Here is a 24,043-nt window from a genome sequence, read left to right on the forward strand (position 1 = left end):
AACTGTAACCATATTCAATTTCCCGTAGTCAATACACATTCAGAGAGAACCATCCTTCTTTCTAACAAACAAAACTGGAGCACCCTATGGGGATATACTTGGTCAGATGAAACCCTTATCCAACAAGTCTTTCAATTGCTCTTTCAATTCTTTAAGTTCTGTCGGAGTCATTCTATAAGAAGGAATATAAATAGGTTGTGTATCTGGGAGAAAAAATAGGTTGTGTATCTAGAAGAAGGTCAATACCAAAGTCTATTTTTCTTTCGGGAGGAATACTGAGTAAATCATCTGGGAACACTTTCGAAAACTCATTCATAACGAAAACCGACTCAAGAGTAGGAGTTTTGGAATCTACATCCCTCACCCTAACTAAATGGTAAAAGCAACCTTTAGAAATCATCTTTCTATCTTTCAGAAAGGAAACAAACTGACCCTTAGGCATGAAATTCCCCCCTTCCATTCTAGGATAAGCTAATTCAGAAATTGAAACTCGACTACACGTATTTTATAATCAATAGAAGCATAACAAAAGTGTTGCCAATCTATATGAAGGATAACGTCAAAATCTAGCATATCAAGCTCTACCAAATCAACATGAGTAACTCTATGGGATAGGGAGACCGGCCATCTTCTATAGACCTTCTTAGCCACAATAGAGTCACCAACAGGAGTAGAGACAGAAAAATGATCTAACAACTCATCTGGAAGAACATCAAATCTCATAGCCACATATGGCGTCACAAAAGACAAGATAGCATCGGGATCAAGTAAATCAGAAACATCAAGTTGGAAAACATTCAACATAGCGGTAACCACCTCGGGAAAACCCTTTTGTTCACGAGTCTGAAGTGCATAAAACTTATTTTGCTTAGGAGCATTTGAACCTAAACCACTTGGACCGGATGAATGATAGGGTTGAGCCCTACGACGACTATCTCCTCCATTTATAGCAATAGAAGAACAATCTCTTATCTTGTGATCCATCGTACCACAACCAAAGCAAGCATTGGAACCCGCTAGACATTTGCCCTCATGCTTTCTTCCACACTTGGTACAAGTAGGCAGTAGAGAACCACTACCATTTACTACTTTAGGTTTAGGGTTAGATTCCCTATCATTGTTGAATCTTGGAGGATCATTAGAAGAACCTTGCCCGGAAAACCTTTGTCAAAACCTTAAACGACCACGCCCACGCCCACCGGACCTTGAGTATGAAGAGTTACCATCACCAGTCCTTGCCCTCTTTAGTTCCCTAGACTTCTCCTTAAGTTTTTCGTCATCAATCTGTTGAGCATGAACCATAAGGCGAGAAATATCCATGTCATGGACAAGCATAGTGGTACGGTATTCTTTCACAACTAAATCGGACATTCCCGAAACAAACTTGCTCATTCTTTCCCAATGGTCTGCCACTATAGAGGGAGCATACTTTGACAACTGTGTGAATCTCAAAGCATATTCTGTCACCCTCATGTTTCCTTGTCGGAGATTGATAAACTCAAGCACCTTAGCCTCCCTCATCTCAAGAGGAAAGAACCTATCAAGGAAAGCAGACTTGAACCTTTCCCATTCTAGGGGACCCACATCTTTCGGTCTTGCTTCCTTACATTGTTTGAATTTTTTTTTAACAACACCCTTAAGTTGATAAACGGCCAATCCCGCCTTTTCCACCCGAGTCACTCCCATAATAGTCAACACTTTGTAAACCTCATCAATGAAATCTTGAGGATCTTTCTCAACCTTAGAACCATAGAATTCTAGGGGATTCATCCTAGTGAAGTCCCTAACTCTAGATGCCGCCATACCCACATTTGGGTTCATGGGGACCACAACCTCCCAATTGGCTTGGTCCATCACGGCTTGAGCCAACACTTGAAAAACAGTCCTAAACTATGCATTAGTCACTTGCTCCGCCAAATGGTCAATCGGAGCTTGAGGAGGAGCTCCTTGATCAACATCTTCTCCTTCATTCCTTTTAGCATAAGCCCTTCGAGTAGTCATATCCTGCAGCCCATCGGGTAAGGATTAGAAGAGAGATCTAATAGAGTTAAATTCTTTCGCACGACTTAGAGTAAATGAAGAAGTGAAGTTTCATAAACATATTGTAGCCTCTTATTCATAAATATGGCGCGCTTCACACTCATAAACAAGACTCTACTTGACGTGATTTTGAACATCCTCGAACCTTTCTAAATATTGTGCTCTGATTATCAAGTTTGTCACAACCTAAGGGTACCCCCTAGATGTATAATGTTGTACAAGACCCCGAGAGGCCTCATACAAACCACCTAGTTTTCACAATCATGATAATAGAAATTTATGAGAATTTAAAACATTTCAACACAATCAAAGTTTTTATTTTAAAAGCGGAAGTCTAATACACCTGTCTCAAAACCATCTAATACAATAGATTCTTGGGACACATTTCATACAATAATGTTTAAAACTAAACTAAAAGAACATGAGGAAAGTAGTGGCCAAATCCTCGAATGTTATGACGACTCACCAATCTTCAAGTCTTGCATCTACTATAGATCCTAGCCACGGTGATGAGAGTCGGGATCGCTGGATCCTATATTTGGATAAGAAATGTAGGCAAGAGTATGTGTTACTACAAGGATGTACTAAATATGATAGCTTGCATAAACATAACATAAAACATAAGCGTTAGACAACATAAGTCATAAAGCATAATCAATGCACATAATAGATCATCATAACATGTGAGGAGTACTTCTTGAAGTAGCCTCAATTCTTCCTTAGTCAAGACTTGGGTAATCGCCTCTAGTCTTACTCATCATGGAAGGCAACTCAAGAAACAATCTAATCATTCATCATAATATGTTACATCTTATAGCTTACTTTTAAAGACATGGGGAATCACCATTTGCCTAACTATAAAAGATCATTGGTACTCACCTTTTATCCTTCTTACTGCCTCTTGCCCAATTCATACATAGGATCATGAGTAGTCGCCTCTTGTCTAAATTACATAATAGGAACGTGGGTAGTCGCCTCTTGTTCAACTCTATAGAATAAGGGTAATCACCTCTTATTCTATGCTAAGGAATATGGGTAATCGCCTTATATTCTATTCTCATTTAGAGGTCATGGGTAATCACCTCTAGCCTCATCAATTTCATAGTATTTTAACTTAGATTCCTTTAAGGTGAAAAATACTTTCAACCTAGAATCATTCAATGTGAGAAAGCCTTTCACATTCAAACATAGATAAAGGAAATCATGTGGGAAGAATCCATTCCACAACAATCACATAAACAATCAATGACTAATACATAAGCTTCACTCTCAAAGTCATTCTTATCATAATTCATCACATATGCTTCAATCTAAAAGCAATTCATAATGTACCTTATCGATCCTATAAGAATACATCTAAATCCACAATTTCTCCTTTCATAGCATAAAACCCCTTTTTCATCAATTTCTACGTAGATACATGGGTTAGGCATGTGTACATGGAAATTCATCATAAAAGCATTGAATACTTTCAATTCATGCATAATCAATCATGATTCACTCAATTTAATTAATATTCACCAAGACCCATAACTTAGGAGAAAACCCTAACTCAAATTAAGGAATTCTACTTTTCAATTAGGAGAACTTAGGGGCTCCATGGATGACAAACTATCATACCTTGCTATCAAAGCCCACAAATAATTGGAGAATGAAGACTTGACCTTGAGCCCTAACTTCAATCCTTCTTCTTCTTCAAGTTCTAGAGAGAGAAATATTTTAGAGAGGAAGAGCTTTGGTCTTCTTTTAGAAATTTAGAAGAATGACTTGAATGGGCAAGTTTTGGGGTTAAAATCACCTATATAGGGGTCTTAAACATAGACAAAATGACGTAGTGTAGAGATAAAATAATTAGGAAAAGACACAAATACCCTTAACATTAACTGTCGACTCCCACCCATGACTCCTGACTGACGGACCGTGGACTGACCAACGGTCCATTCTGCACTATCGTCACTCATTAGTAGATACTGAGACTTTGGGCCTGACCTACGGTTCCTCTGACCATGAGTCGTGGACCCATCAACGGTCCGTGGGTCTGGTCATAGTCCCTGCCCTTGAAAACTTTTTGGTGGCCTACCCACGGACCCATCTACGGGCCGGGGTTGGAATTTGTTGGATGGCACTTTGAACTTCTAAACATGCTATTGTGTTCCTTCTCGAATCCGAGGTGTTACACTCAGACTGGCTCGATTGGAAACTGAAACCGAACAATCCTAGTCTACTATCGACTGAGGCAAAACAGGAATGCAACCAATCCATGCCTAGAATGATATCGAAATCTACCATTTCTAACTCTACAAGATCTGTTGAGGTGACTTTCTGAGAAACTGTGATAGGGCACTTTCTATATACCCGTCTAGCTATATTTGGGTCACCAAGTGGAGTAGAGACTGATAAAGATTCTGAGAGAGTTTTTGGACTGACACTGAAGTTTACTGCTATATATGGAGTTACAAAAGATAGAGTAGCCCCTCGATCTAACAATGCATAAACATTTAAATGGAAGACTCGTAACGTACCAGTGACCATATCAAGAGAACCTTCTTGGTCTTGGTGAGCCTGAAGAGCATACAACTTGTTTTGCTGACCACCACATGTACCAGACGAGGCACCTTACTGAGTGGGGCAACCTGTTGGCACTGCTAAAGCAGTAGACTGAGTCTTGTTGCCTCATTGTCCTTTCCTAGTAGAAGGGCAATCCTTCAACCTATGGCCATACTGGCCACACCCAAAGGACCCTTCCTTTCCTGCAAGACACTCGGTCGTATGGTTCTTACCACACTTTGGAAAAGTTGGGAAAGTCGACTTAGAGCCTGATGCCCTACCTTTTTGATCCTGTCGATACCTGGAGGATGGAGCACTAGCTGATGAAGGTGCTGGGGCTGTAGACCTTTACTGAAACTGTGAGCGATTTCCACTACCCGACTTTTGCTGTGAGTATTCATAATTTCATGTTCTGGCCTTTTTGTTATCCTTAGCCATTTCCCTAAGCTTATCTCCTCCAACCTACTGAGCATGAGTAATTAGTCTGGAGATATCCATATCCCCTAGAAGCATAACATTCCTGGACTCGGTCTTCACCAAATCGGATACTAAAAAAAAAAACTCATTTGTGCCCTTGGATCGCCAACCATGTGTGGAGCATACCTGGAGAGCTGGGTGAACTTTAGCCTGTACTCTTGGACGGACATTGAACCCTGCTTCTAGTTCATAAACTCTTGTGCCGTAGCTTCTCTCAACTCCCTTGGGAAGAACCTGTCTAGAAAAGCTCTAGTAAAATAATCTCAAGTCATAGGAGTTGCATCCACACATTTGTTGTATTTCCACTAAGTGAACCAGCTATGAGCCACATCCTTAAGTTGGTAGGATGCCAGCTCCACCCTGTCATTTCGAGTCACTTGCATCACCTGTAAGATCTTCTTGACTTCATCAATGAAGTTTTGTAGGTCCTCACCAACCGCGACCCTAGAAACTCAAGCGGATTAATCCGAACAAAGACTCGAATCCTAGCTGCAGCTGATCTACCATTAGTGTTTGCAGGAACTGTGGCTTGCTGATTGTTCTGATTGGCTACACTCTGAGCTAAGAGCTAAATCACATTATGAAATTCTACATTCCTAACCTCATGGTTTGAGACTTGAGGAGCTGCAATAGCATTGCGAGCATTAGCATTCCGTGCGTTAGCTCTACGAGGATACATGATCTAAAATGCATAATAATGGATTAGAAATGAGAAGTTGAACAATGCCTCACACACGATAAGAATAGGAAAGAAGGTGAAGTTACTTAAAACACTTCGTAGCCTCCCTCTCATAAGTATGGTGCTCTTCATACTCATGAAAGGGAATCTACTTAGTGCGGCTTTCAGACACCCTAGAACTGTTGAACGTAATGCTCTGATACCAAGTTTGTCAGGCCCCGAGGTGTCACGACCCAGGGGTACCCCCTAGATGTAACAAGGCGTATAAGACCCCGAGAGGCCTCAGACAAGCCACTTAGCCTATCATAACATAAAGTATTAGAAAAGTGCGGGAATTTAAAACTTTTCAATACAATCAAAGTCTTTTATAAAAATGGGCGAAAATCTAACATAATTGTCTCAAACCATCTAAACTACATGAATAAAGTCTTGGGTCACAACCCATACAATAGTCCAATACATAAAGGAAAAACATAAAGGAAAGAGATGATCACATCCTCGAACACAATGAGGACTCACCAAAACTTCACTTCCTTGATCAACAACGAAGCTAGCCACGAGTGTGAGAATCAATGTCGCCGAACCCTACATTTGATAAGAATGTAGGCAAGAGTATGCGTTAGTACAATCAAGTACTAAATATGATGGCTAGCATAAACAACATAACATAAGCATTAGTCAACATAAGACATAAGGCATAATCATAATCAATACATAATAAGCATCATAATGAAAGAGGAATACTCCCTTGAGTAACCTTACTTAAGCTTACTTAACCTTAGCCAAGACTTAGGTCATCCGCCTCTAGTCAAGCTTACATCATGGAAGGCATATCTAGCAACACTCCAAGCATGCCAACTTCATATCATAATCACATTAGTCATACTTACTTTTAAAGACATGGGGATTCACCTCAATGCCTAGTTCATAAAGGCTAATGGGTATTCGCCTTTTGCCTTACTTACTTTTAGATAGCGGGTACTCATCTCCACAATCTCATCATATGATGCGGGTAATCGCCTCCACATCATTTTATAAGGAGCATGGGTACTTGCCTCCATGTCCATTCATCATAGTAAGAACGTGGGGACTCACCTCTTTTTCAATTCTAAGGAGTATGGGAAATCACCTCATATCCTTACATAGATAGGTCAAGGGTAATCGCCTCTAGCCTCATCATTCATTAAGAATTTTGGTCTAGATTCATTTTAGGTGACCAATCCTTTCAACCTAGAATCATTCATGTGAATAAACCTTTCATATTCATTCAATCATGCTTATCAATTCATTATGGGAAGTATCACTTCCACATCATAACATTAATAAATCAACAATTCATAGTCTAGTCTTTACTCTCAAAGCACTATATCTCATGATCATCATCTATGATTTACTCTCAAGCAATTAACATCATATTCATCATATATGCTTCAATCTAAATCAATTATAGTCATAAATCATCAATCCTATAAGGAGATATCTAACCCATAGAGTTTCTCTCACATGGCATCAAACCCAACATATCAATTCAACCCTAAAATCATAGGTATAGGTACATGTAATTTCATCCTAAATACATGCAATTCTATCAATTCAACCATAAATAATCATATTCCACTCAACTAGCTCAATATTCATCATAACCTACAACAATGGAAGAAACCCTAACTAGAATTCGAGAAATTCTACCTCAAATTGTGGAATTCTATGGGACTCCATGGGAGAAAGGATCCTATAAATGAAAAGCCATCATACCTTAGTCACAATGCCCACAAAAGCTTGAAGCTTATGAGACTTGATCTTGACTTAACTTCAATCTTCTTCTTCTTCTTCCAACTTCTAGAGAGAGAATATTTGAGAGGGGATTTGGGTTTTCTTTTGGGATTTGAGAGAATGGCTTAATTGAGTGAGTTTAGGGGTCTAAAATTCTTATATAGGTGGTCTAGCTAAGCAAAACAACACCACTTCAATCTAGTTAAAACCACAAAAGACCCTTAAGTCCCTAAAATAACCATCCAGGCCTGACCCACGAAACCATGACTGATGGATGTGGATGGACCTACGGTCCGTCCTGGTCATCTGTGGTTTGATTCAGAGAGTTTTGGGCCAATCGACGACTCCCCCAACCACGAGTCGTGTACCAATCTAACGGGCGTGGGTGCTGGCGTGGTTCACTGTCATAGACACTGTCCTTGGTGCTCTACCCATGAGGCCCACCTACAGGGCGTGGGTCCAACCACGAGGCATGGTTGGCCCTCGTGGGTGACACCTATAACTTACAACAATTTGCCAAACATTCCTCTTTCGAATTCGGGCTATTACAGTATCTCTCCCTTGGGATCATTCGTCCTCGAATGAGATTCTAGGCACATTTCTAAATGAAAAGAGTCAAAACTAGCAGCCCATCATGCATGCAATTCATCTATATGCACACAACTAAAGAGGAAACATCAACTCCAATCTCAACATACTCAATGCACCATAAAGGAGTAGGAACTACATCTAACAACCCAATATGCATGAAATTTCATATTTCTTACACTTAAGGAGGAACTACCTTCTCCAAACTCAAAACCAATGCTTAACACAATATCATGGAGCCTAAATGCAATTTATACACAAAGCACATATTCAAGGGGGATATCTCCACTCCAAGTCAAGGCATGTTCTTCAATTCATCTCATGAAGTGTATAAGCAACTCATACTCAATACTTAACAACATGAGGAAAATAATGCATATAAGTCATTTCTTTCAAAACATAGGCATTTTCATAAACATGCAAATTTAAGGAAATCATGGAAACACATAAAACACACATGAATTCAAACAAAAGCAAATCAAGAGGAACTCGTTACCTCAAGATAGAATAGGAGGAAAATATGAGGATATCGGGACATCATATCAGCCTTGGCCTACCAAGTAGAATCTCAACCAGAACGTCTTCATAAGAAAGGTTTTATTTCAGTTCTAACCTTATAGGGGAACTATGGATGTCGGATCTCCAACACACTTTTTCAACATAGAGACATGGAAAATTGGATGCACCGATGCCAACTCATTTAGCAAATCAAGCTCATGTGCAATCGGAAAACTGGATGCACCGATGCCAACTCATTTAACAAATCAAATTCATGTGCAACCTTACCAGCACGCCTCAAAATTTGATATGGGCCTACCAAACGGGGACTAAGTTTCCCTTTATTCCCAAACCTCATTACACCATTCATGGGTGAGATTTTCAAGTAAACCCAATCAAGCATATCAAATTCAAGGTCTTGCCTTCTAACATCCTCATATGACTATTGTCGACTTTCGGCCGTTCTCAACCTCTCTCTAATGGGTCAAAATTTCTCAACAGCCTCATGAACTAGATCGACTCCTATCAAAGCAATCTCACCCACCTCAAACCACCCTATAGGAGATCTACACCTCCTACCATAAACGGCCTCAAACGGATCCATACCAATACTAGAATGGTAGTTATTATTATAGGCAAACTCAATCAATGGCAAATGGTCATCCCAATTACCCTTAAAATCAATCACACAAGACCTCAACATGTCTTCCAATGTTTGGATTGTTCGTTCTGCTTGCCCATTGGTTTGGGGTGAAAAGCCATACTAAGCTTAACTTTAGTGCCAAGACCCTTTTGGAAAGACTTCCAAAACTGAGAAGCAAAATGAGTACCTCTATTGGAGATAATGGAAAAGGGCACTTCATGTAACCTTACCATCTCACTCAAATACAACTTAGCATAGTCTTCCGCGGAGTATGAAACCTTGATGGGAATAATATGGGTCGACTTTGTCATTCGGTCAACTATAGCCCAAATAGAATCATATTGTCGCTGAGTTCGTGGCAACCCTACTATGAAGTCCATATTCACATCTTCACACTTAAAATAGGAATACTAATGTCTTGGGATAAACCTCCCGGTTTCTGATTCACAACCTTCACTTGTTGGCAATTTGGACACTTGGCCACAAAACTTGCAATATCCTTTCTTCATTCTATTCCACCAATAGATCTCCCACAAATCAAGTACATCTTGGTGGCTCCCGGGTTAATAGAATACTGGGAACCATAGGCTTCAGATAAAATTTGTTCGCTCAAGTCATCAATATTAGGAACACATAACCGACCTTGATATCTAAGGACAACATCTCCCCCTTGGGAGAAAGCCTTAACGAACTTTCTAAGTACTGCCTCTTTCAACTATACCAAAGTCGAATCAAGACATTTCTTTGCCTTGACATCCGTTGCAAGAAATGATTCTGACCCTTTATGAACCATGACACCACCTTTGGCGGAGTCTACCAACCGAACACCCAATCAGGCCAATCTATGGACATCTTGAGCGTATAATCATCAACATGTGCAACACTACCCATGGATAACCGACTAAGGGCATCCGCCACCATATTAGCTTTACCGGGGTGATAGAGAATACTCATATCATAGTCTTTCCATAATTCAAGCTACCTTGGTTGGCGATGATTTAGATATTTTTGGGTAAACACATATTGCAACCTTTTATGGTCGGTGAAAATATTAACATGGACCCATACAAATAATGCCTCCAAATCTTAAAGGCAAATACCACCGCCGTTAATTCAAGGTCGTGGGTAGGATAGTTCTTCTCATGAACCTTTAGTTGCCTTGAGGAATATGCAATCACCTTACCATTTTGCATAAGCACACATCCCAACCCAACTTTATAGGCGTCACAATATACCACAAAACCATCCGTACCTTTCGATAAAGTCAACACTGGAGCGGAAGTAAGTCTATCTTTCAACTCTTGGAAACTTTTCTCACATGCTTTGGACCATATGAATTTCTCCTTCTTTTGAGTCAAAGCTGTCAAAGGAGAAGCAATGGAGGAAAACCCCTCAACAAATCTTCTATAATAACCGGCCAAACCCAAGAAGCTTCTAATGTCTTTCGGTGATAGAGGTCTAGTCCAACTCTTGACCGCATTAGTCTTAACATGATCTACCTCAATACCCTTACTCGAGACAATGTGGCCTAGAAAATCCACGAACCTTAGCCAAAATTCACATTTGCTAAACTTTGCATAAAGTTGTTGGTCCTTGAGAACTTGCAATACAATCCCCAAATGGTCAATATGCTCGTTCTCGCTTCTTGAATAGATCAAAATATCATCAATAAACACAATCACGAACATATCAAGGTATTGTCTAAATACCCTATTCATCAAGTCCATGAAGGCCGCTGGAGCATTAGTCAAACCAAAGGACATCACCAGGAATTCATAATGACCATATCGGGTCCTAAAAGCCGTCTTTGAAATGTCTTCCTCTTTCACCCTCAATTGGTGATAACTCGACCGGAGATCAATTTTAGAGAAATAACTTTCCCCTTGAAGTTGATCAAATAAATCATCTATTCTTGGAAGAGGATACTTGTTCTTAATGGTCACTTTGTTCAATTGCCAATAATCAATACACATATGGAGTGAACCATCTTTCTTCCTAACAAACAAAATCGGAGCACCCCATGGAGAGATACTAGGTCAGATGAAACCTTTATCCAACAAATCCCTCAATTAATCCTTCAACTCCTTAAGTTTCGTCAGAGCCATTCTATAAGGAGGAATAGGAATAGGTTGCATATCCGAGAGAAGGTCAATTCCAAAGTCTATTTCCCTTTCGAGAGGAATACCAAGTAAGTCATCAGGGAAAACTTCTAAAAACTCTTTTACCACGAGGACCAACTCAAGAATAGGGGTTTTGGAATTCACATCCCTCACCCTCACTATATGATGGATACAACCCTTGGAAATCATTTTCCTCGCTTTTAGGTAAGAAAAACATTGACCTCTAGGCATATAATTTCCCCTCTTCCACTCAAGGATAGGCTCATTTGGAAACTAAAACTTGACCACTCTAGTCCTACAATTAATAGAGGCATAACAAGAATGCAACCAATCCATGCCAGAAACAACAACGAAGTCAATCATATCAAGTTTCACCAAATCTATTAGAGTGACTCTATGGGATAAGGAAATAAGACATCTCCTAAAGACTCTCTTAGCCACCACAAAATCACCAATCAGGGTAGAAACATAAAAAAGGTTCTAATAACACATCGGGAAGCATATCAAATCTCATAGCCACTAAATGAGTTACAAAGGACAAAGTAGCACCAGGATCAAGCAAAGCATACACATCATATTGAAAGACTTTTAACATACCCGTTACCACATCCGGGGAGCTCTCTTGGTCACCTCTATTTTAGAGCGCATAAAAACGGTTTTGTTTAGGAACATTTTCACCCGAGCCACTGGACCGGATGAAGGGTAGGGTTGAGCTCTACGACAACTGTCTTCCTCATTTCTAGTACCCAAAGGGTAATCCCTTATTTTATGATCCATTTTACTACACCCGAAGCAAACATTAGAGCCCTCTAGACATTTCCCTTCATGATTTCTCCCACATTTGGCACAAGTAGGCATCAAAGATTTACCACCATCTCCTTGGGGTTTAGGGTTAGATACCCTTTCATTTCTTGGCCTCAGAGGAGAATTTGTAGAACCTTCCCAGAGAACTTTTTCCAGAATCTAGAACGACCCTGTCCACCGGACCTAGAATGTGCAAAATTTCCATCATCCACTCTAGCCCTTTTTACCTCCCTAGATCTTTCCTTGAGCTTTTTCTCTTCTATTTGTTGGGCGTGCACCATAAGGCGAGAAATATCCATGTCATGGACAAGCATATCGGTGCGACATTCTTTTACTACCATTTCGGACACACCCGACAAAAACTTACTCATCTTGGCCCTACAATCTGCCACAATGGAAGGAGCATACTTGGATAGTTGAGTGAACCTCAAAGAGTATTACCTTAAACTCATATTTCTTTGCCTAATGTTGATGAAATCAAGTACCCTGGCCTCTCTCATCTCAAGAGGGAATAATCGATCAAGAAATCCCATTATATGGGACCCACTTCTATCGGCCTTGCCTCTTTCCACTGATTGAACCAAATCTGAGAAACCCCTTTGAGTTGGTAAGTGGCTAATTCTGCCTTCTCTACTGGAGTCACACCAATAATAGCAAGTATCTTGTAGACTTCATCGATAAACTCTTGAGGATCTTCTCAACTTTGGAGCCATAAAATTCCAAAGGGTTCATCCTTGTGAAGTCCCTCACTCTTGACGCTGTCGTACCCATATTTGGGTTCACGGGAGAAACCACCTCTCTATTGGCTTGAGCCGTCACGACTTGAGTCAACACTTGGAAAGCCGACCTAAACTTTGCATTTGTTACATTATCAGCCACAGGATCAATCGAAGCTTGAGGAGGAGCTTTAGGAGGAACCTCTTGATCAACATTGTCTACTTCAGTCCTTCTAGCATTAACCCTTCTAGTATTCATATCCTGAAAACCATCGGGTAAGGATTTATAAAAAGACCTTATAGAGTTAGACTCTATGGCACGACTTAAAGAAGTGAAGAAGTCAGGTTTCGTAACATCTAATAGCCTCTCATTCATAAATGTGGCGGGCTTCACACTTATGAACAAGACTCTACTAAACGTGGTCTGAGACATCCTAGAACTATTCTAAACCTTGTGCTCTGATTACCAAGTTTGTCACGACCGAAGGGTAACCCCTAGATGTAACAAGGTGTATAAGACCCCGAGAGGCCTCATACATGCCACTTAGCATATCATAACATAAAGTATTAGAAAAGTGTGGGAATTTAAAATTTTTTAATACAATCAAAGTCTTTTATAAAAATGAGCGGAAGTCTAACAAAACTGTCTAAACCCATCTAAATAACATGAGTAAAGTCTTGGGTCACAACCCATACAATAGTCCAAGACATAAAGGAAAGTGGTGATCACATCCTCGAACACAATGAAGACTCACCAAAACTTCACTTCCTTGATCAACAACGAAGCTAGCCCCAAGTGTGAGAATCAATGTCGCTGGACCCTACATTTGATAAGAATGTAGGCAAGAGTATGCTTTAGTACAATCAAATACAAAATATAATGGCTAACAAAACACATAGCATACACATTATTCAATATAAGACATAAGGCATAATCATAATAAATGCATAATAAGCATCATAATGAAAGAGGAATACTCCCTTGAGTAACCTTACTTAAGCTTACTTAACCTTAGCCAAGACTTAGGTCATCCGCCTCTAGTCAAGCTTACATCATGGAAGACATATCTAGCAACACTCCAAGCACGTCAACTTCATATCATAATCACATTAGTCTTACTTACTTTTAAAGAAATGGGGATTTGCCTCAATGCCTAGTTCATAAAGGCTAATGGGTATTCGCCTTTTGCCTTACTTTTAGATCACGGGTACTCGCCTCCACAATCTCATCATATAATGCGGGTACTCGTCTCCACATCATTTTATAAGGAACATGGGTACTCGCCTCTATGTCCATTCATCATAGTAAGAACATGGGGACTCACCTCTTTTTCAATTCTAAGGAGTATGGGAAATCACCTCATATCCTTACATAGGGACGTCAAGGGTAATCGCCTCTAGCCTCATCATTCATTAAGAATTTTGGTCTAGATTCATTTTAGGTGACCAATCCTTTCAACCTAGAATCATTCATGTGAGTAAACCTTTCACATTCATTCAATCATGCTTATCAATTCATTATGGGAAGTATCACTTCCACATCATAAACATGTCAATCAATAATTCATAGTCTAGTCTTTACTCTCAGAGCACTATATCTCATGATCATCATCTATGATTTACTCTCAAGCAATTAACATCATATTCATCATATATGCTTCAATCTAAAGCAATTATAGTCATAAATCATCAATCCTATAAGGAGATATCTAACCCATAGAGTTTCTCTCACATGGCATCAAACCCAACATATCAATTCAACCCTAAAATCACAGGTATAGGTACATGTAATTTCATCCTAAATACATGCAATTCTATCAATTCAACCATAAATAATCATATTCCACTCAACTAGCTCAATATTCATTATAACCCACAACAATGGAAGAAACTCTAACTAGAATTTAGGAAATTCTTCCTAAAATTGTGGAATTCTAGTGGACTCCATGGGAGGAAGGATCCCATGGATGAAACACCATGATACCTTAGTCACAAATCCCACAAAATCTTGAAGATTCAGAGACTTGATCTTGACCTAGGTTCAATCTTCTTTTTCTTCTTCCAACTTCTAGAGAGGGGATTTGGTTTTTTTTTTGGGATTTGAGAGAATGACTTAATTGAGTGAGTTTAGGGATCTAAAATCCTTATATAGGTGGTCTAGGTCTAGGCAAAACGACACCACTTCAATTTAGTTAAAACCGGAAAAGACCCTTAAGTTCATAAAATAATCGTTCAGGCTTGACCCACAAGACTACGACTAATGGATCGTGGTTTGATACAGAGAGTTTTGGGCCAATCGACGACTCCCCCAGTAACAGGCAGTGGACCCATCCATGGGGCGTGGGTCCTGGCGTGGTTCATTGTCCTAGACAGTGTCCTTGGTGCTCTACCTATGAGGCCCACCTACGGGGCATGGGTCCAACTACGGGGCATGGTTGGTCCTTGTTGGTGACACCTGGAACTTCCAACAATTTTCCAAACTTTCCTCTTTCAAATTTGGGGTGTTACATGAGGCTACGCCCTTGACGTAACACGGGACCTAGGATCACGAGCGACCCCAAGCTAACCCTGAGTCTGGCATATCATAAGCATACTAAAAATAACTATGTAAAACATAAACTATGCGGAAGCTAAATAAATAGATATCTAAAGAAGAAAAAGCCCAACTAGTCTAAATGTAAATATAGCACAATGTACGAGTATTAGTGAACACTGAAACAACACTTAACAACTCTCAAGCTGAATCTACTCCTATATCTGAAAAGCCTCTAACTGAGTTGAGTTGCTGGGACATGCCCCCATCTGACTCTAACAAAACTGAAAACTGAAAATAAAGACTAAAATAGAACTCATGTCTATTGTCCTCGAAATATGAGGACTCACCCTTGAAGCTGTTAAATGTGGACCAAAAATCGATTTATGCATGATTTGGATGCTGAGTACCTGAACCTACATCATGAAACAATGTTGTGCAAAGTATGCATCATTACTTGAAATGTACTGAGCATGCAAGATATATATACTATGTTGAATAAAGTATATAGGTTGAACAACGCATAACTAAGCAATTATATATTCTGAAACAAGATATAGAGATGTACTGACATATAACTGAAAAGAACTGAACTGAATGCAATGACCAAGTACTAATCATGAAAGTAACATGCTGAACTGAATGCTGAAGTATATGCTAAATACCTGGTCAAAAACACTAAGATTCTGACTGTGGGAGCTACTATTAACCGACATAAAGCACGTAAGATAAACGTGGAGTCTGATGTATACGCCTCATCGAGAGGACCCAATATTCCTTGCCAGGGGTATAAAGGCATGACTGCGCCGTGATCACTCATACTGATGCCCAATAGAGGGGACTTATAATCCTATGCGGGCACGTAGTTCTGGGACTTTGAGGGTACGCTAAACCCTAGTCCAACTCGGTGCTAAGTCTACTCCTAACTGAATACTTATGAAGCTAAAATGCACTTAATACTGAATAACTTAAAACATTGTCATGCTAACTGAGAATGCAACATTTTCTGTTTAACTAACCTAGCAAGTATAATTCATGAACTAGGAGAATTTATACAAACTAGGGTTCTGAGTTTTATACAAGGAATTATGCAAAGTCTCCAAGAAAACATACTATTTCGACTATGGATTCGATAGCAGCTGAAATCACAACAAATTCCCAAGATTTTACAAAACCTAGGTCTAAACAAGCTATGTAGAATCAAGAAACTAACTGAATTCTAGGGACCTAGTGGATGAAAGGAACTCACTAGTGAAATCCCACATACATGGTGACGAAATCTACAGAGAAATTCTTTAGATTTTGTGGTTGAACCTTGAAGAACACCTTTGCTTGTTCTTTGGAAGAAACTATCGACTATTCTCTTCTTTCGCTCTAAGTTGGGTGATTTTTTGGAGAATGATGGTTCTAGGTAGGTTTTGACTAGATTATTTGGCTTAGACTGAGAAACAATATAGTTTAAATGCCTAATGTATAGGGAAAAGGACCAAAGCAACCCTGACTTAAAACTGATGAGTGCCATCTACTACAGGACTGACGGGCCGTCGTTTGAACTACCAACCGTCGACTGGATCGTGGTTCATGCTCTGCCCGATAGGGTTTCACTAAAACGAGCATAATTTTTACTCTGAGCTTGGATTTTAGTAAACTCGGTGGAGTTGGAAAGAAGATTCAATTATCTTTAATTTGATAGGTAATAGGCCACCTAATTCATTTGTGCTAAAAGAAATGAATGTTTTAAGTTGACTCAAAAGCCATTTTCCTCTAAATAGTTGTTGACCCTCACCTACGGTCTGTACGTCCAACCACGGACCGTACCAGTCGGCCGTGGGTGGGATCAGAGATCCCTACATCCTGGACCCCAACGATGGATCCTACCTATGGACCGTATGTCAGACCACTGACCATCAGTGGCTTCCGTGGTTCTGGTACCAGGTCCTGGAAAGCTGCATTTTTTCTATCTTTTCAAATCCGAGGTGTTACGATGGGTGGACCTTATACCTATCATAATAAGGTACTCGTTTTTACAAGTCTAGGAGGTACATTTCAATTTCAACCCAGACTGTATCACAACTATCCCTTTGTGGATTACTCTACGAGGCTTACCAATCAGATTCTATTCAAAGAAATATCTACGTAAAATTACAAGTGCAATATGAAAGACAATATACACGAATAGGGTCACAACATCCGTGGAACATAGTTCTTATGCTAGTATTTTGGTTAAGGTTAATGTTTACCAACCCTTGATGGATAATATTGAAATTGAATCCCCATCAAAATGTTTCCACCAAAAGATAGACTATGAATGGAAACCCTCATTTTGTCATCATTGTATGAAATTTTGCCATACAGAGGAGAATTGTTGGGATAAAATAAACTAATGAAAAATGAGCCTTCATTCTAGGAAGCCCTTAGAAAAAGGTGATGCAATAAAGGTAGACGAATTCAAAACAGAGGTGAAAAATAAAATGGGTGGCTCAAATTACCGCCATGGAGAAAATTAATTACATGATCGATATAGTAGGGGAATTAAAGGTAAAAGGAAAGAGTCCGAGTCTCTGCAAAAATACGATGCATGTGAAGAGTGGGAATCGAGATAGGGGTGAGTAATGATGTTCACACTAGTAACCATTTTAAATGCTTATGGATAGTCAATGCTTGCTGATAGACATAATGGTGACCCACTCATGGCCCAAAGACCCTCATGATCATATCAACCTAGAATGTAAAGGGCTTGAATCAGCTTAGAAAGCAAAAAAAGGTGAGACTTTTTTTGCAAAAGCATAAGGTGGATGTCTTTGGATATACTAAAACACGAGTACAGAAAAATAAATCAAGCAATGCTCTAAGCTGAAGAGTCTTGTGTTGTTGAAGTTTTGTATTGTCTGAGGACTAACAATAGTTTTAGTTTGGGATTTGTCATAAGTGGGTAATTTACCTACTTATATTGTCCTTGAGCTTACCTTCTTATACATTTTTTAAATTGAAAAAGGTGGTAGTTATGGCATTTTACCCCCCCCCCCCCCTAAAAAAAAAACAAAAGTTAAGGTTTCATGATTTACATGCTTCTGGGGTGAAACAAAGTAAAAAGGTGCAAAAAGAAACTGGAGATAAGCACCCAGTTTGTTGCTAAGAACTAATGTTGATGCGATGCAGTTGCATGCCAACATGCGACGCCACATCACCAGTTCACGAACCATAACTCAAGACAGAACAGTTGCTGAAAAGGCCAGTTTTGCGACAAAACGATGCGGCTGCAACTCCAAATGCGAGGCCTCATGTCACCTTTCACTCGACACAAGTTCGTGATAGAATCATCGTGATACCCGATGCAGTCAAGTTGTTGCGACCATAACAGAGATGCATCACTCAGTGAGTGCGTGAAGTCTAAAATATTTAGATTTTTTTTTTTGTTATTCTTAGAAACTATAAATACCTAATTTTAAAATTTTAACATGATTACGTGAATATTCAATTTTTTGGTTTTACTCGAGTCTTGGAGTCTTTTGTGCAAGAATAACCGGTTTTGGGATTTCGACCATTGTTGATTATTGAAGTTAATCTTTTGGTTCTTGATTCCTCCTTTTGGTCATTGTATGTATGTTTTGTTTATTTACAATTCAGCTTCTACACTTTCCATGGGTAACTAACCTCCTAGCTAGGGTTGTGGAGCCATAAAAAGGAAGTAACAATGAGATACATTTACATAGATAAAAATTCTAGACAGTAATTTTTGTTGTGGTTAGTTCTTTGATTTTGTATGTATTTTAAAGAAGGTATGTATTAGAACTTGCTTGTATTTTTTACTTGTTTTGTAAAAAAAAAATTAAGATTAGGAAAAAGAGTAAGGGATTCTTCACTTGTTTTGAAAAGAAGTTAAGATTAGGAAAAATAATAGGGGATCTTTTTACTTCTTTTGAAAATAAGTTATGATTAGGAAAAAAATAGGGGTTTGGGACTCATGTTCCATCTAAGGATTTGAGAGATGACAGTGATAATCTACTTGAGGCCTAAGTTAAAAGGTGTCAAAATAATATCTAGTACCGCGAGAACTTAGAGTGATATCTTCTAGATGGACCGGAAGGACTCTAGTTTTACTTAAGAAAGTTGACAATTTTACACCTAAGATTATATAACTAGAGTTTCGTAAAAATAACTAGATCAACGTTACGACCTAAAATGGCAATCAACAACCTTAATTAGTTTCGCCTAGTTATTGATAACAACTGAGTTTTTAGTCACTAAATTATAACACAATCAAGTGTTTTAAATTTTACTTTCTGTAAGCATTTTAAAATAAAAATCATTTGTTCTTGTTACATATATGAGTAATACTCTTGCCATACTCTTTGTGGGATTTGACCCAACGTCATTAGGTTCTATATTTATACAACGATCAATTTATACTTCATCAAGAGGTGTAAATTGAGCATATCACTATGGACCTTTACAGTACTATATATATATATAGTTGAATTCGGCAACATGTTTTAAGACTTGTGGAAAAACTCTTGTTCAAATCCTATTTCAGAATTTGATGGATCAATTTTTCAAGGCCCAATCTTTTGTGGGCAAAAGTTCAATTTTGTTAAGCAACTTTTGATTCCAATCCCAACTGTAGTGAACAACTCCTTTTAACATCCTGAAAGAAACTATATAATCAAACTACTAGTGGGTAACCTATTAATTCTTGTGGAAACAAACTTGAATTTGTTGTATGCATGATTGAAGTAATAATGTAATTGAGAAAAAAAAAAGCATTCAAAATAAGATGGTATACTAATTTACAATGTGAACCACATTAAGTGTCACTCACCCTAATGGATTTTTGATTGCCAGAAATTAAGATTTCCTAAAGACTTAAACCAAAGGTAAAGAGAAACTATAGATGGAATGAACAAAAAAAGAAAACAGAGATCCAAACATATATACTTGTCATATGTATATTTTTACATTATTTGTTTAATTTCCCCTTTTGAGGTAGGAAGAAATATTACTTAATTTTGTTGGTAGGTTTAGGAGGTAGTGTCCCAAAGATGATGTCCCAAAATTTTGAAGTGATTCCATATCCCTTATCTTGAAGTTTGAAATGATGGTCCATATGATACCTCTTGAGTGAATGTGAAATTCCTTTGAATGGTTTGCCATGATGTAAGTAGTAATGTGTGCAATCATAGATGATGTAACCCAACAAACTTCCTCCAAGAAAGGCAGGGGCATATGTGAAAGGTAGTAACAATTTAACTACACTCCATAGCTGCATGCATAATTAAGATATGCATGATGAGTATTTATTTATTTATAAATAAAAAAATAAGAGAGAAGTATTGAAAACGCCTCTAAACTTGGGATAAATTATTAGTTTCATCCTCAAACTATTGACAACTTTAAAAACACTCTTTTACTTGCCTAACTAAATTTAAATACACCCTCATCTTGCAACATGGGTGAAATACACCCTTAAATCCTCGTCAAATTAAAGGGTGTTTTCAACACTTCTCTCGGCTTTTTATTAAGAGTCTCATGCTCCTACGAGAGTTTGAGACCGTGTTGCTATGTCATGTAGAAATTAGGAGTGTATCTAAGTTTAGTTAGTCAAGTAGAGATGTATTTTTAAGACTGTCAATATTTCAGTGATAAAACTAATAATTTTTTGTCAAGTTTAGGGGTGTTTTCAGTAGTTCTCTCAAAAAACAATAAATAGGATGAGCTCACTACATCAAAAATGATCTTCAGCAAACTGCAATAACTTAATTGTTGCTAATACATTATCTTAGAATCAATTAGCACTCTTTGTTAGTTATTAAGTAGTTATAGGTTACTTACTGGGAGTAGGAGAATAGCAGTTGCAGCAGGGGGAAAGACAAGTCTTAGTCCATCCATAGGGTGCTTATGGTGACAACCATGAATAAGATAATGAAGTGTATTTGCCCAATATCCACTAGGCTTCATGTGAAATACAAAACGATGTAAAGAGTACTCCAAAAATGTCCATAAAAATATGCCACCAAGTAATGTCAAAAATAGTTCACTAATACCACCACCTCTTTTTAATGATGTCCAAACCAACCAACCTACTATTGGTAACCACACTGATGGAATTGCCCACCAAACCGTTCGAGTTAAAAGCTCTAAAATATCATTTTCAAAAAATCTTGGACTTCCTTTGCTAATAATTGGCTGATGAACCCACTCCTCATATAAATCTCCAAGATGGCCCACCTAATTCATTCAAAATGCCTTTCAGAAAGAATGTCACATAAAATGGGACGAAGAGAATAGTAATATCTGACCTGGAAAACGAGTGGCTTGTTTAAATCCACTGTGAATCCCTGTGCCACCATCTTGGCACCCTGGACCACAACAAGAACAAACCAATTATGAAAAAACTCAAACATAAAAACAAATATATATGAATGTTAACAAATATTTTTGTTAAATACAAATAAATGCAAAACAACTAAAAACAAATTATTATTGTTGACATACATGTGAAAGTTTTTAAAGTTTTATCAACCAATATTTAAAATAGAATAAAAAGATTGAGCCAATAATTTATTTTGACATAACAAAAGTAGAAAAAAATTCTTCAAATTGCATAGATCTAAAAAGAAAGAAAATTAAAAGAAGAACAACCTAATGACAGTGTTGCTTGATCTCTGAATATTACTTTGGAGAAAATTTCTTATGGGAAAGACTAAAAAAAAATCAAGATAAAATATGAAGGAAAAAAAAGGGTAAAAATATAGTCAGATATGTCAAGTCTCTAGGAACACATGGGAAATAAGAAAAACACAAAAATGCCTAAGATTTAGGAGAGCCTTACACAGGTAAGCAATTTAGCACAACCTCAAAATATTTAATACTCACAACACCAAAATTTATTTTTTTAAAATTATTTTGTTACATATAATATGTTTAGTTTTTACATGTGATCGACCTCCCAATATAATCCATTTTGTAAATATTATTATTGTGATTGTAATTAATTTATTATACTGATATTAAATTTGTATTGATACATGAAAACATACTTTAAATTATAAGGTAAAGGAAAAACAAATATCTTTTATATATGAACAAAATAATATAACAGAATTACTTGTTACAAATTAACAATTACAAAAAGCATTTTGGTAAAGTAGAAGATGACAACCTGAAAGTTGCGATGGAAAAAATTGAAAGTCATCAGCCAAGAGGTTAACAACACAATAGTTTTGCCACTAGATCCGTAACACAATGTCAATATTTTTAGTCAATATTTTCTTACTAATCAAACACCAAAAAAAATAGTAACAAAATCACTTATTTTTCAAGAAAACGCTTTGTGGAATTAACATATTCCTTCATACATACCAATGTAACGCACCTGAACTTCAAAGAAACGATTAGAACCATCCTCTGTAGGTGTATAGGTATGAACCCAATTATTTGTAAGTTGTAAATATATGTGAAAGACCTTTACTAAGAGGATGTTTGGATTGACTTAAAAGTCATTTCAGTTTGACTTTTTATTTTTGACTTAAAAACTACTTTTTTAAGCCAATTCAAACGAGCCCTAAGTGTAGTAAGTGTATCGGATGTGTTTTAGGGTCATAAGGTACCTCAAACACCAAACTAAGTTCAAAACATTTCTATTGGCTAAGCTTTCACATGAGTTCATACAAGGGTCAATTTCCAATGATCATATCTCTTGGCATATAAATAGTTGTTAGCCTATAATCTATAAAATTAAAGGTCTATGAGTCTTGTTTCCAATGCCACCAAGTTTGCATCAATCGGAGTTCGAAGTAGAAAGTTATGATTGTTTTACTAGAACATGTCTCGAATGAAAAATTCGGCGATGACACCTGTCCATCCGGCGAATCACTAATACTTTGGCGTATTACGGATTGCATCACCGAAATAGCCCGGAAACCTTCCGAAACTATTAATTTTGGTGCCACACTTTGGCGATCCGCCGAATATTTTGGTGATGGTGCCTCCAAATCGCTAATTTGGCCAACAAGATTATTAAAATATTATTTTTTTTCGATTTTCGTGGTGTTCTTACATTCCTAGAGGATTATTATTGTCTTTATACACTCAATTAACATCCTAATACGTATAGCAACTCTCAAAAATTCAATCGAAGTCTCCCTTTTCCCGAAGATCAAGAACTTCAAGGAAGAAATTTCTTCAATTTCGCAATATCTAAAGGGTCCAAGTTCAAGATTCTCTTCAAGAATCCTAAGGTTTTCAATCAAGATTCTTTCCCAAACTTCATCTCCAAGAAATACATAGAAGGATTTCTCAAGTTGAAGCTATAAGGTTCCAAACCCAAAGCTTTCCTCTAATAATTCCTAAGATTCAGGTGTGTAGGACTTTAATGAGGAATTCTTTTCATCCTCATGTCAAAATATTCTCAATTTTCATGAATTTGATTCCATAATTAGGGTTATTAAACCCACTTTCGAATTTATCATATTTATGACCTGAATGATATGATTTCTTGAACTTCTTATATAGATTCTTGAATAATGCACTTCATTTTGACACTTAGTAAACAAGTTTCCATTGTTATGCTTTTTAGTTCTGACATGTTACTGTTTATGATTCATAAACATTATATTTTAAAACATG

At 37.8% G+C, this 24,043-nt stretch overlaps 1 protein-coding gene across 1 annotated transcript; it reads right to left on the reverse strand.

The window, feature by feature from the left end:
- Nucleotides 1-20,199: 20,199 nt before the first annotated feature.
- Nucleotides 20,200-21,796, reverse strand: LOC125840900 (dihydroceramide fatty acyl 2-hydroxylase FAH1-like). The gene is made up of 3 exons (XM_049519875.1): nucleotides 21,715-21,796; nucleotides 21,248-21,643; nucleotides 20,200-20,678 (listed from the first exon to the last, which is right to left on the reverse strand). Exons 1-3 carry the CDS (start codon nucleotides 21,763-21,765, stop codon nucleotides 20,415-20,417), a joined length of 711 nt encoding a protein of 236 aa, XP_049375832.1. The 5' UTR covers nucleotides 21,766-21,796; the 3' UTR covers nucleotides 20,200-20,414.
- Nucleotides 21,797-24,043: the final 2,247 nt, after the last annotated feature.

Source organism: Solanum verrucosum, unplaced genomic scaffold (genome assembly GCF_900185275.1).
Source record: "Solanum verrucosum unplaced genomic scaffold, falcon-dt-bn FXZP01000194.1, whole genome shotgun sequence".
NCBI classification, from domain to species: Eukaryota; Viridiplantae; Streptophyta; class Magnoliopsida; order Solanales; family Solanaceae; genus Solanum; species Solanum verrucosum.